Below are 13679 nucleotides of genomic sequence, written 5' to 3' on the forward strand. Positions count from 1 at the left end.
TCGCCGACAGTGAGCGACGGCAATGCGTTCAGTCCGCGGCGGCGGGGGCTCCCCGGGACATGGCGGTGGTAAACGGCGGGGGTCGTGGGAGGCGATGGGCTCGTGCGGTGTGATAGGGTGGAAGGTCGTGGAAGGTCGTGGAAGGTGGCGGTGGCACGTGGTCTCTCGGCGACACCTTCCCGCGCCTAAGTCGTGTCAGACGAACGTGTGCTGGAATTTTCTGGAACAAAGTGCATCGCTTGGATTTCACCGGTTTGCCCTGTTCCTGGCTGCCTTCGATTGGATGGGGGCCATGGATCCAAGGCGTGTATTTTCGCTCTTTTGTTCGCAACTGGCAGGACTCGCGAGAGTGTTCGTACTTATATACGCAGCAACGAGCGGACAATGCGTGTTTAGACTCAGATACACATGCCAATGAACATTTCGAGAGGGTATTACATGCTGAAGTACAGGTACAGACTGCCTGCTATCGGCAGATTCGGTTACCAAGAGCGGAGGGCGTTTTATGCCAGTGCGCTGCAGCTGCAGCAGTTGAAGAATCCGTATGAGACTCTGGGGGTCAACAAGGACGCGTCGTCCTCGCAGATCAAGAAGGCGTATTACAAGCTTGCCAAGCAGTACCATCCCGACATAAATAAGGAGCCAAACGCGGAGAAAAAATTTCATGATTTGCAGAACGCGTACGAAATCCTGTCTGATGAGAACAAGAAACAGCAGTTCGACCAGTTTGGAGCAGCGGCGTTTGATTCCAGCGGCAATGCGACCGGAGGACCAGGTGGGGCCGGTGGGTTCGGTGGGTTTGGGAATGGTTCGGGCTATGCGGATTTCTCCGGGGGGTTTGGTAACTTTGGTGGGATCAATTTTGAGGACCTGTTTGGAGCAGCGTTTGGTGGCGGTGGCGGAGCTGGAGCTGGCGCCCGTGGCGGCAGGTCGAGTGGCCGTGCTTCGATGTTCCGGGAGTACAAGGGCGACTCCACGGAGGTCACACACAGATTGAAGTTCAAAGACGCGATCTTTGGCAGCAAAAATGTCACGTTGCAGTTCAAAGTGCTTGATCCGTGCCACAAATGCCATGGTTCGGGTTTGAAACCGAATGCGAAGAAAATGACTTGTCCAAGTTGCCACGGCACGGGTACGCAGGTTCACATTAGGGGTGGTTTCCAAATGGCGTCAACCTGTCAACAGTGTGGCGGTGAGGGTACTATCACCAAGCCAGAAGACACCTGTCCAACATGCCATGGTGAAGGTGTCGAGGTTAACAGTTCCAAGACCATCACGGTTGATTTGCCGCAGGGCTTACAGGACGGCGATGTCGTTCGTATACCAGGCCAAGGCTCTTATCCGCATATGGCGGTGGAGCCAGACCTCAAGGACTCGGTTAAACTACATAGGGGTGATGTTCTAGTAAGAATACGTGTTGATAGGGATCCGAGATTCACGGTCAAGAACAAATACGATATTTGGTTTACTAAAGAAATTCCAATAACAACAGCTGCCTTGGGTGGTTCGGTGACGATTCCAACTGTCGACGATTCTCAGGTTAGATTGAAAGTCAAGCCAGGAACTCAAAACGATGAAATTATTTCCATACCAAATATGGGAGTTCCGAAAATCAATGGTGAGCGTGGCTTCTTCAGGGTTCAATACAAGATTGTCATTAAAAAACCGCAGTCCAAGGCGGAGATTTGTCTATGGGAAGCTCTAGCTGATATCACCAATGACAATTCTGCGAAGAGGACGGAAACCCAATCAAAATCTGGTTCTTCAGACAGCGAGTCTTCAGCTGCCAAAACTGCTACTATTAATCCTGATAATCCAAGCGCTCTTGGTAGATTGGAGAACTTCATCTCAAATACATTCAAGAAGATAAAAGGCGGTGAATGAATTTCAAAATATTCTTTTTCTTTTTCTTTGTCCTTTTCCTTTTCCTTTTTCACTGCCCTTGTAAATATGTTTTTTTATATATACACTTTTACTCGTATACTTGTTCATATAAGATAACTGAAACTTTGAAAATTCAACTTAAAAATGATCAAGAATTATGCCAGACAAAGCCAAGATAGAGGGATATTGAAAGATGGGAACTGGTTTAAGTCACTATGAGCAACTTTTCTACTACTATTACTGTATAATCCATATACCAATCACAATCGCAATAGATTCTTCGGTAGTGATACCATTGAAGTATCACCCCGCTGCAACATTAGTAAATTGGCACATTGCTCAAAATAATGATTTCTTGTTATACGAAAAACCGAATTGGTTGTACTGGTTTGTTATAATCGAGCTTTTGTTTCAATTGCCATTATTTTTTTATTTCATCAAGGGGTTTCGTTCCATTTGGAATACTAATTCGTTAACAAAAGACGACAAGGTTAGATTATACAAAGCCAAGACCACTTTATTCAAATATTTGAGAATATATGGGATAAATGCCTCCTTTACATCGTTAGTTTGTATCATCGTCATAATACAAAGAGGTTATTATCCAAACTCTCTCGATATTGAGATCCCCTTGTCGCAATCTGATATGGTCAATTTAGTGATGGTGTATCTACCAACTTTCATTATCCCACTAAGACTCTGCTTCGTGTAATGTGCGTAACGAATTAGTGATTTGCATGCGAAAAGAAAGCAGTGTGCTTGATTCTACAATTAATTTCGTTCGTGCTGGTTTTCTCAATTTGAATTACTTTTGTCGATCTTTTGGGTTTTCGCGTTTCACTCAAAAAAATGTTTCTTCTATCGATTCGATCCTGCTGGGTTTCATGAAGTATAGAACAATATATTTAAGAACAATTTCAGAAAACTTGACCTTTTCTTGAGTATTTAAAACTAGACTACACTTTTATGTGTGTAAACCGCTCTATAATTGGTGATGCACGATTATCCATCTAATGTCAATTAACTATGTTCCTCCAAGCCAAAAATTATTCAACTCCAGACATAGGATTAGCAGACGCGATCTGCAACAGTTCTCCAATTTAAATACGGATTGGACTACGGTGCTCGATGTTCCAATAGACTTTGATTCGCAGTTGATCTCTTACGCAGTACCTGTGATTGGTGATGTAAGTCAGCAGCCTACTAAAACGCATTCAAGTGTTAGTAAGAGATCGACCGCGAATTGTTCCAAATACAGCATTTCGAGTGATTATACAGATACGAGCAGTGTATTTGAACCTGATTTGAAAATAAGAATGCTAGGAAATGTAAGCCTTGAATCACTGGTACAAGAAAATAAAGAAAAAATATCGAGTCGACAAGAATCTATAGATCTTTTCGAATCAACTGGACAACATGATGAAGCGCAAAGATTGAAGCGTGCAACTAAAAAGGAAGATCTAAAATTAAGATGTGAAAATAGGCAGTTACTGGTACGAGAAGATTTTCTCGCAAAAAAATGGGAAGCGATTCGTAAAGACGATGATTATGAGAGACTTTTGTTCGCAATGCGAGCGTCTGGAATATTTTGGTTTGGAGTACCGGGAGATATCAGACGTCCGATTTATGCAAAGTGTCTGTACGATTGTGATGTCACACATATCCAAAACAGGGAACTATATGAAAACATATCAAAGTGCCTGAAAGGGGACGATAGATTATCGAGACAAATATACTCCAACTTGAGTCGCAGTCTTGAATGGTTCAATACGAATTCGCCTTGCAAATTTAGTAAAGTTCTCGAGACTCGACTGCAGCAAAAATTCAGTGGATTGTATTACCATTTAAAAGAAACTGTTAAAAAATCAATCTTTTCCGAGTTTTTAAAACCACTAATAGTGAATGGAATAACTAATGCTATACGAGATCATCATCAAGATGAATTAGGTTTAGAAATACTTGACGTACTCATATTCTCAATGTACACCAGAGAACTGGAAACGGTCATCTTAGATGATTTCTTAAGCAATATGCTGATGCAAACGTACCATAAATTCTTCAGCAATGACTCAGAGGTATTTGATAAGCAATTATTGAACATTAAGGTTGAACCGGTGCAAGTGTTAGAAGCAATACGACAGAAACATGGTAAATCAATAATAAATTCACTCAGGCATGTCACGTGACACGTTGAAACTTGACACGGCCATTATATTATACATTCAATATATAAAGTAATGAACAGACCCAACCCCATAGCACTTTTGTGGTTTTAGTGTAGAAAGAAACTCTTAGTACGTACTCTTATACATAATAATACAGGGACCAAAGGGACGCACTCAGAATGGTACAAGGATTTTCCATCAGAAAAATTGAACCTAGGGACTACCTTGGTGTTATAGCGGCGCTAAACGAACTGACTAGTGTAGGTACTGTTGATATTGAAGAATTTAGTCGGGTAATTGAGTACTGGAAATCGTGTACAGTCCAAGATGACATTCCGGTGTATAATCCCTACGTAGTAGTTGACGATGCAACGAACGACGTGGCAGCAACAGGTAACCTAATCATAGAACAGAAATTGATTCACAATTGCGCATTATGTGGCCACATAGAGGATATCGCAGTCTCTGCGAAATTTCAAGGCAAAAAATTGGGTAAATTCCTAATTGATTACCTAACAGATACTGGATTAAAAGCCGGTTGTTACAAGGTAATACTAGATTGCGACGAAAAAAACGTTAAATTCTACGAAAAATGTGGTTATTCAAAGGCCGGCGTTGAGATGCAAATTCGCGAATAACAGAAGAAACTTGTTTGCGCGTTTTATTTCTTTCTATGACTACCACTATTGCTATGCTATACTATCTAGCGCCTCCAGCGATACGATCGAATTACCTCTTACCACGGTTTGACTCCCCAGCGTGTGACTTGAACCATCCCTGCTTATTTCAACAGCATCATCGAGTACTACGTTTAAAAACACATCATAGCCTCTAAGAATGCCTGCAATCTTGCGCGAAGCATTTAGTTGCAATAGCACTTTTTTTTCCACATACCGTTTCAATTCTGGCGCAGAAACCATCTGTTTATCAGTTGTGCAGAAAATGCGGTTAATGCTCAAATATATATGTGACTAGAATACTAGAATAGAACGACTATAGATATAGATATAGATCCTGATATATAGATATAGACATGAATACTGATATACGTCCGTGATACAGATGTGTTTTCCACATTTCGGTATGCTACCCTTCCATCTGCGGAACGAAAAGGAAATAAAATAACGCGTGCATAATGATATTCATCTAATTTTTAACGAGGCTTCCCCTGGAATCGAACGCGCGCGAAAATTCAATTTGAGACTTGACTTCGCTGTTGACTTCTCTATAAGCCCCAAAAGAGAAGTCAATTTCCTTCTCACATGACTTCTTCTGCGTTGAAAGTGATTACAAACCGGGATCCGAAATTGTCCGGCTGGCGGCTTTCCAGCGGAATTCGAGCACCGAGTTGACGCAAAAACGGTTCCGATTACGGACAACTACCAGATCCCTTCCAATGTGGCAAAGTAGCAATACTCTGACTAACAATCAATCACATTCACACTGGCAGCCAGAGACGGCTGTTCCTGTCGGCCCGTAGTGGACCATCAGTAGCATCGGCAGCATCAACACCATCGGTCTGACCAAACTACACGTTCGGTTCAGCATTGGACCCAGAGGTGGAGGACCTGCAATGGCATCTTGCAAATTGTTGATATAGATGCTTTCTATCTTGGTGAAAAGGGTAATAATTAGTAATCTATTCGTTCCCCTGACTATCTTGTACAAGCTCTTTGGGATTGGTTCATAGATCTGAGAGTAGGTTTGGATAGTATTAGTTTGGATTGCAATCTAGCGGTACTCATAAATTGTACAAGTGATCGTATTATTTTGTTGTGATTTAAAAATGCTAAGATCGCTTATCAACAGACGCACCTTTAGTTCCTCTGCTTTACGTTTAGCTGCGAAGAAACAGCATGATGTTGTGGTTATTGGAGGTGGTCCAGGTGGCTACGTTGCAGCAATTAAAGCAGCACAGTTAGGGTTCGATACGGCGTGTGTTGAGAAAAGAGGCAGACTTGGCGGTACGTGTTTGAATGTCGGTTGTATTCCTTCAAAGGCCTTGCTGAACAATTCGCATCTGTACCACCAGATGAAAAGTGACGCCAAGAATCGTGGTATCGATGTCAAGGGGTCAGTCGAGATTAACGTTGAACAGTTCCAAAAGGCTAAGGATACCGTGGTTAAACAGCTGACTGGTGGTATTGAGATGCTTTTCAAGAAAAATGGCGTCACATATTATAACGGTAACGGTTCCTTCGAAGGTGAGCACAGTATTAAAGTTACGCCAGTGGAAGGTGTTGAGGGCACAGTCAAAGAGGAAAGCATCCTGGAGGCCAAAAACATCATTGTAGCAACTGGTTCAGAGGTCACTCCATTTCCAGGTGTCACGATTGATGAGGAGAGAATCGTTTCATCCACAGGTGCTCTTTCTTTGAAGGAAATTCCTAAGAGATTGGCTATCATTGGTGGTGGTATCATTGGTCTTGAAATGGGTTCCGTCTACAGTCGTATTGGTTCGAAAGTTACTGTTGTTGAATTTCTACCAAAGATTGGTGCTTCCATGGATGGTGAAGTTGCAACTTCTACCCAAAAATTTTTGAAGAAGCAGGGTCTAGACTTCAAGTTGAACACTAAGGTTATCTCGGCTGAAAGAAAGGGTGAAGTTGTCCAAATCGCTGTTGAGAATGCCAAGAATGGTAAACAAGAAACTATTGAAGCCGATGTTTTACTAGTTGCTATTGGTAGAAGACCTTACGTGCAAGGACTAAATGCCGAAAAAATCGGATTGGAAGTCGATAAAAAGGGACGTCTCGTTATCGATGAGAACTTCAGTTCGAAGCACTCTCATATCAAAGTTATTGGTGATGTTACTTTTGGTCCAATGTTAGCTCATAAAGCGGAAGAGGAGGGTATCGCGGCCGCTGAAATTTTGAAAACTGGACATGGCCATGTCAATTACAACAATATTCCATCAGTTATGTATTCACATCCAGAGGTTGCTTGGGTTGGTAAAACCGAAGAGCAATTGAAAGAGGCCGGTATTAAATACAAAGTAGGTAAATTTCCCTTTATTGCAAATTCAAGAGCAAAGACTAATTTAGACACTGAAGGTTTTGTCAAAATCATCATTGATGCAGAAACTGAACGTCTATTAGGTGCTCATATTATTGGTCCAAATGCTGGTGAGATGATCGCAGAAGCTGGTCTTGCATTAGAATATGGTGCTTCCGCTGAAGATGTTTCAAGAACTTGTCATGCTCATCCAACCTTATCGGAAGCATTTAAAGAAGCATGCTTGGCTGCTTTCGACAAGCCAATCAATTTTTAAATAGAAAAATTTGATATGATTTCCTTTATGACGAAATAAATTATTTGTATATGTCTATATAAATGTATGCTCAAAGACTTAAAAAGACCCATGTTCTTTCGTTTAAAGGCTTAGGCTTAGCCATTCCCAATTTGTATTACCGTTACCAGTCCCATGTTGAACTCCTGAACTAACTTTTTTCTGAGGACTTCGATTACTACCATTACTGTCATTCCTCAGTGGCGTCGTTGATACTGATGCTGACGATGAAACTGAGTTTTTCTTACCCATTTCATTCCCAGAATCAAAACTACCCAGTGATGGTGATCCTAGACTCTTATTTGTTATATTCATAGAATTTGTGCTCATTGAACTAGGTCTGCTAGTTGTATCAACTGTATTAGTGTTAGTATTGTTGTTATTATTATGATAAGTATTATTATTAGTAGTAGTAGTACTGTACATTGAACTTTCGAAAAAATCAAAACTTCTAATTTCCTTAGGTGTTGAAACCCGTTCAACTGGTTGATGCCCCAGTAATGAACTATCAGCGTTTCTCATTAAATCATTATTCAAAATACCAATGTCATTTGATACCATTCCAGTACTTGACATTGGTGAATTTGAAGTTATCTTTTTCAAATTTGTTGCTGATTTCCTTTTCGCTATTGTGTGAGGACTGGTATTTGAGGCTGATTTTCTCAATGGTTTCAATTCATCAAAATTTGGACTCGACGATTTGGATTGTTTGCTTAAATTATTACTTGGTGTTGTCGCGCTCGTTGTACCTGAACCAGTGCCGTTACTGCTATTATTATTTGTGCTTGAAGTATTATTTCTTTGTCTCTTCTTGATGATATCCGTCTTCAAGGATAACGGTCTAACAACACCATGAAGTTTTAAGAATAACCCACATGCATTACAAAGAGGATTTCCAATGGGATCTCTTCTCCAAAGGGGCGTCGTCTTTGTATGACAATTTGTACATTGTGTATCTTTATTATTTTGGTTATCCTTCATTGAACCATTCGGTAGGGAACCTATTGTAGAGTTACTATCATTGTTAAAAGACGATAAGGATGTCGAAGATGCATTAGAGGGTATGTTTCTCAAGGACACTGGTTTTTTGCGCACGCCTGAACTTCTTCTTGGTTGCGTTGTTGTCGAATTTGGTTTCTTAGATAAATTAGATTTTGTCGATGTCGGTGTGGGTAATGGAGTGTTATTTACTGACGCAAAATTTGAAACATCTTTATTAGCGCTTGCAGCTGTTTCTGGTAACTCCACGGATTGGATGGATGAAGGAAAAAAATGGTCCAGGAAATTTGATTGATTGGGTATGGTTGGCGTATTTGCTGTTGTTTCATCGAAGAAGGTGCCTGAAGACTGGCCCCCCAAAATCTCTGAAGTCATTAAGGAATTTTTATCTTTCAAATTTGAGTCCGACGAATCACTTATCATAGCAGCAGGAGAATTAGAAAACTCATTCCCAAAGTGCTCATCGAGTTGCTCCAATTCTTTAGTGGTCGAATTGTTGTCGAAAAGGTTAAATTGATCATGCAATGCAGTATCCGTCAGGAAACCGACGGTCTGTGAATGGCTCGAGAAGGAGCTATAGTGATGATGATGACTCTGTAGATTTTCCCTGGGATCCGCACTAAGGGGTACAGTAATGTTATCATCCAATACAGTACTCAGCGGGTTGATTGAATCCTGAAAAAAATTATTATTACTCCCCTCATCATGGACTCCATAGTCCATATCGACGTCGATTTCTTCATTTGGAGACTTCTCATTCAGTTCCTTCAAATGTGAAATATAATTAAAATCATGCCCAAATTCGTTACTCTTGGTCGTGTCGGCAACTGGCGTCTGGACATGGGGAGTCTTGTGCTGCTGATGAATGCTCTTCATTCGCATGCCTAGCATCCTCCACGTCAAATTATCCATTCTATCCTTGTATGGCAAAGATGCCTTCGCCATCGAATACATCTTCCAGATGGCTTCCACCGACGAATCACTTATGGCATCTTGCAACTTTGAGGCATAATGAATGCTGTTGCCATCCTTGATGACCCTACTCGTCATTTTTCAAGTCAGATCACAATATCCTCTCTAATATACTTTCAACTAGATAAAATTAGAACTAAAGATCAAAACGAGAAGTTTTTTAATTTGATAAAATGATTCGGTCGATTTAGATTCCATGTAATAATGTACACTTAATCAAATCTATACTAACCTAAAATATCACAAATGCCCTTGGCCTCCTCGAACCACCGCAAACATACCACGACCAGAGAGCCCTGTCCGCCTCTCTCCGCCTTCTCTAATATATTTTTTATCACATACAATAACGATGAAACGTACTATATTACACAAAACTACCGGCAGGATGAATCTATACTCCCAATCCTCCTAGTTGTAACTCTGCAATGTTCTTCTTAGCTTGCTGCTGCTACAGCTTGTACTGAGCATTGTATTACAATGGATGAACATTCTCTTTTCTTTGTTGCAAAGCCAGCCAATCAATTTTCTTATCGTGTTAATTTTCGCATCAAAAAAATTTTCAGCTAGGCAGCACTCGGCGCCTTACAAAACCCCGTACAGGTCCCGTTTCTTATCGAGAAAGCAGAAATACAATTTCTTATCAGTAAAGACAAAGAAAAACAAGCGGGATACCATGCTACTTGTTGCCGTAGACAGCAGCTGAGGGTACACAGTAGTTGGCAGTGGTCGACATATGTGCTGCATGGCAAGTTCCACCGCAAATTTGGATGCTGCATTAATATTTTCAAGCAGGACGTCGTTGTCTCTCGCCAATATGCACCGGACTTAACTACACCAAATGTCATACAAAGATGTGTAGTATAGCTTGTCCTTGTCGGGGCAATATGCGTCGTATAAACATTGTGTGACGCTGACGCATTCTATTTCAGCGGTGGCGCATAGATTTCATCTTCTTATAGTGGGCTTTCTTACCGCTGGTCTTCTTCACTTGAATTTCAGCGTACTTTCTCTTGAAATAGCCGGTGGTGTCCTTGTCGCTCATGAGTGATTCCAGGATGGTAGACTTACGCTCTTTATTGGTCATTCTTGAACTGAAGAACTCAGTCTTGTTCTCTACGATCGTGCCAATGGCAAATCTCTCGGGAACTTTCCAGCGGTCTTTCTTGTAGTGTCTCTTGGGATCTAGTGCACTACGATGCTTGATCAGCACGAGATCGCGCTGCGCTTTGGCGAGCATTTCTCCGTCGGGCTTTGGCAGAGTGAACCAATCTTCGGCAGCTTGTGCCCTTTTGGCCCCTGTATTCTCGACGTCTGTGTTCTTAACAGTAGTGTGTCTAGCTGCATTTTTAGTCTCCGTTGCCATCTTGTCGAACTCATCATTCAGCTTTGGCAACTTTCTCAGACTCTTTTCAATTTTTTCAAATCTCTGCTGTCTCTTGGTCTCCTGTTCATCTTCCATCGAAAGCACATCTAGTTGGTCCCATCCGCGGCTCTTATCCTCTTTCAAAGCACCTGAACTTGTTTCAGCCGGCTTATTGAGCGCTGCTTTCAGTTGTCCAAAAAGACTTTCCACTCCAGCGTCCATACTTAGTATTCAATTGGCCTGAATGTCTTCTGATACTCTTCGGATGAGGTGCTTATGCCACCGCTCATCGCCGTCTCATCGTCATCTTGCTTTATATTTGCATACTTTTCAAAATTTTCGCTCGCCCTCTGAAAAGGCTCATTCTGAACGTACAGCGTTTGGCGGCATAAACAAAAAAGCGCTGTAAGGATCAGAACAAGTCACTTTGAGTCCCAGAGAAATGGTGAGAAACAGCGGCAATATGGATTCTTTACGTGACGATAAACAGTTGGAATATGCCTTCAGGGCAGTGAAACGGTACCATGAGAATAAAGTCCCGGATTTTCTCGATAAGGACTCGCATAACAAGAAATTGACAGGAGGGACTGCGAGCGAAGGCAATGGCGGCAACGGGGGAAGTCATTCACAGATGTCCAACAACAACAAACGACACATCATCAATGTCGATGACACCTCTAAGATTAACTACGAGATGATAAAGAACACGCCGGGGAATTTGAGCTCAATTAGAACTGAGAACGGTGCCAGGGTGAACAATGTGGCGCAACTGACGGATACAGAGGTCAATTTGGTCAAGACCAAGATGTACAAGAACAAGCTATATGAACAGAATGATGAGTATCTGGAAGCTGTCAGGCAGAAAATCAAGCAAATGAGTACATCCGCAGAGGGCAGCACCGATGATGGAACAGACGGTGAGGTAGATGAACATGCACTGGGCACCCAGCACGAATGGCTATCACAGATACAGGAGTCCCTTGTAGGCCAGTACGAGTCGCTTATCAATGAGGAGAAAAAATGGTTCGTACTTAAGGAATTGCTGCTGGACGCAAATGCAGAATTTGATCTGTACAGTTCTCAGGACGAGAAAAGAACAATCGTGAAACTGGGCTCTATGAGCTTGCCCATAAATTCCAATGCCAATACACTGATATTCAACAGGACTAAGAGGCCGAGAAACAGAAACATAGTTTAGTGTTTAGTGTTATAGACAGCTCTTATGCCCGGGTAATAGTTGCTGTTGTTTCTTTCTGCGCAGCGCAAATGATAAAAAATTTTTACGAGAACGAAACAAAATTCGAGCATCAGGTAGAGAGATTGTACTAGAATTGAATCGCGAGATTGATTGTGGCGATTTACTAGCTTCGGTTGTTCCCAATAGATACTAGAGGTTACTCAATTCCGCAATGTCTGCATTTCAGTTGGACGTGCTGCAACAGTTAAATGCCTTGGGAAAAATCGATTCAACTCTAGCGACCTTTCCAAAAGAGGATCCACAAGACATTTTGTCAGCTTTGAGCTCTTTAAATGCGCACGGCAAAATCGAGTACACTAGAAAAGACTCTATTCAATATGATTTGAGCGAAGAGGGTAAGGATATCTTGGCCAACGGGTCACATGAAATGAAACTAGTTCAGCTAATCAAAGACTTCGGTAAGTTGAAAATTAAAGATGTCAACGAAAAGTTAGGACCAAAGGGGAAGGTTGGCCAAGCGCGTGCTTTCAAAAACGGTTGGATTGTTAAGAGTAAAGAAAACGAACTAGAACTAAGTGACAAATTACAGGGTGGTGTAAACCCAAGTGATGAGACAAAGGAACTTTTGCATAAAATCGTTGATAAGAAAGATTCTGAAATCAATGCTAAAGTTTTGGCTGACTTGAAGAAAAGGAAGTTGATTGTACCCAAAAAAGTGACAGATTTCGTTATTGTGAAAGGTAATGATTTTTCTTTAGATCTGAACAAATTAGAAACTGATATCACAGCTGATATGATTGTCAGTGGTTCTTACAAAGATCTGAAGTTCAAGCCTTACAACTTCAACTCCAAAGGTTTACCAGTTCAGTCAGGTGCCCTACATCCATTGAACAAAGTTAGAGAGGAGTTCAGACAAATTTTCTTCTCAATGGGATTCACTGAAATGCCAACAAGTCAATATGTTGAAACCGGTTTTTGGAATTTTGATGCTCTATATGTTCCTCAACAACATCCTGCGCGTGATCTTCAGGATACTTTCTATATTAAGGATCCTTCAAAATCTGACCTACCAGAGGATAGAACATATATTGAGAATATCAAAGCTGTTCATGAAAATGGTAAATTTGATTCAATAGGTTACAGATATGATTGGAAAGAGGAAGAATGTAAAAAATTAGTCCTTAGAACTCACACAACAGCAATTTCTGCGAAGATGCTACACGAATTATCAAAGGATCCAAAGCCTACAAGATTGTTTTCCATCGATCGTGTTTTCCGTAATGAAGCAGTTGATGCAACACATTTGGCTGAATTTCATCAGGTTGAAGGTGTATTAGCTGATTACAATATCACTTTAGGTGGACTGATTAGTTTCATGGAGGAGTTTTTCGCTAAGATGGGTGTCACAGGTTTACGTTTCAAACCAACATATAACCCATACACTGAACCATCGATGGAAATTTACTCGTGGCATGAAGGTCTTGGTAAATGGGTCGAAATCGGTAACTCTGGTATGTTCAGACCAGAAATGTTGGAACCAATGGGTTTGCCAAGGGACTTAAGAGTCTTGGGTTGGGGTTTATCTCTGGAAAGGCCAACTATGATTAAATATAAAGTGCAAAATATAAGAGAATTGCTTGGTCATAAAGTTTCCCTAGATTTCATTGAGAATAATCCAGCTGCAAGATTAGATGAAGACTTATATACTTGATGTTATTTTCTTCAAAACTTGACAACGATTTTCCTTCAAATAAAGTACATATACACGATAACTAGCAAAAAATAGATAAATGATACATCTCAGCGGCA

General features: G+C 41.2%; 10 protein-coding genes across 10 annotated transcripts; 7 read left to right on the forward strand and 3 right to left on the reverse strand.

Annotated features, from left to right (window-relative positions):
• Positions 1–408: 408 nt before the first annotated feature.
• Positions 409–1884, forward strand: MDJ1 (Mdj1p; the record flags this gene model as incomplete). Its single annotated transcript, XM_037290717.1, has 1 exon — positions 409–1884. The coding sequence occupies one exon, from the start codon at positions 409–411 to the stop codon at positions 1882–1884; it is 1476 nt and encodes a 491-aa protein (XP_037146612.1).
• A 193-nt stretch (positions 1885–2077) lies between these two features.
• EMA19 (Ema19p) lies at positions 2078–2596 on the forward strand (the record flags this gene model as incomplete). Its single annotated transcript, XM_037290718.1, has 1 exon — positions 2078–2596. One exon carries the CDS (start codon positions 2078–2080, stop codon positions 2594–2596), a length of 519 nt encoding a protein of 172 aa, XP_037146613.1.
• Positions 2597–2897: 301 nt separating this feature from the next.
• MLO50 (Mlo50p) lies at positions 2898–4070 on the forward strand (the record flags this gene model as incomplete). Its single annotated transcript, XM_037290719.1, has 1 exon — positions 2898–4070. The coding sequence occupies one exon, from the start codon at positions 2898–2900 to the stop codon at positions 4068–4070; it is 1173 nt and encodes a 390-aa protein (XP_037146614.1).
• A 158-nt stretch (positions 4071–4228) lies between these two features.
• On the forward strand, positions 4229–4687 carry GNA1 (glucosamine 6-phosphate N-acetyltransferase; the record flags this gene model as incomplete). The annotated part of the gene is made up of 1 exon (XM_037290720.1): positions 4229–4687. One exon carries the CDS (start codon positions 4229–4231, stop codon positions 4685–4687), a length of 459 nt encoding a protein of 152 aa, XP_037146615.1.
• A 51-nt stretch (positions 4688–4738) lies between these two features.
• SMX2 (mRNA splicing protein SMX2) lies at positions 4739–4969 on the reverse strand (the record flags this gene model as incomplete). The annotated part of the gene is made up of 1 exon (XM_037290721.1): positions 4739–4969. One exon carries the CDS (start codon positions 4967–4969, stop codon positions 4739–4741), a length of 231 nt encoding a protein of 76 aa, XP_037146616.1.
• An 866-nt stretch (positions 4970–5835) lies between these two features.
• On the forward strand, positions 5836–7320 carry LPD1 (dihydrolipoyl dehydrogenase; the record flags this gene model as incomplete). The annotated part of the gene is made up of 1 exon (XM_037290722.1): positions 5836–7320. One exon carries the CDS (start codon positions 5836–5838, stop codon positions 7318–7320), a length of 1485 nt encoding a protein of 494 aa, XP_037146617.1.
• A 102-nt stretch (positions 7321–7422) lies between these two features.
• GAT1 (Gat1p) lies at positions 7423–9387 on the reverse strand (the record flags this gene model as incomplete). The annotated part of the gene is made up of 1 exon (XM_037290723.1): positions 7423–9387. One exon carries the CDS (start codon positions 9385–9387, stop codon positions 7423–7425), a length of 1965 nt encoding a protein of 654 aa, XP_037146618.1.
• An 847-nt stretch (positions 9388–10234) lies between these two features.
• FCF2 (Fcf2p) lies at positions 10235–10894 on the reverse strand (the record flags this gene model as incomplete). The annotated part of the gene is made up of 1 exon (XM_037290724.1): positions 10235–10894. The coding sequence occupies one exon, from the start codon at positions 10892–10894 to the stop codon at positions 10235–10237; it is 660 nt and encodes a 219-aa protein (XP_037146619.1).
• Positions 10895–11114: 220 nt separating this feature from the next.
• Positions 11115–11870, forward strand: IES3 (Ies3p; the record flags this gene model as incomplete). Its single annotated transcript, XM_037290725.1, has 1 exon — positions 11115–11870. The coding sequence occupies one exon, from the start codon at positions 11115–11117 to the stop codon at positions 11868–11870; it is 756 nt and encodes a 251-aa protein (XP_037146620.1).
• Positions 11871–12081: 211 nt separating this feature from the next.
• Positions 12082–13581, forward strand: FRS2 (phenylalanine--tRNA ligase subunit alpha; the record flags this gene model as incomplete). The annotated part of the gene is made up of 1 exon (XM_037290726.1): positions 12082–13581. The coding sequence occupies one exon, from the start codon at positions 12082–12084 to the stop codon at positions 13579–13581; it is 1500 nt and encodes a 499-aa protein (XP_037146621.1).
• Positions 13582–13679: the final 98 nt, after the last annotated feature.

Source organism: Zygotorulaspora mrakii, chromosome 8 (assembly GCF_013402915.1).
Source record: "Zygotorulaspora mrakii chromosome 8, complete sequence".
Lineage (NCBI taxonomy): Eukaryota > Fungi > Ascomycota > Saccharomycetes > Saccharomycetales > Saccharomycetaceae > Zygotorulaspora > Zygotorulaspora mrakii.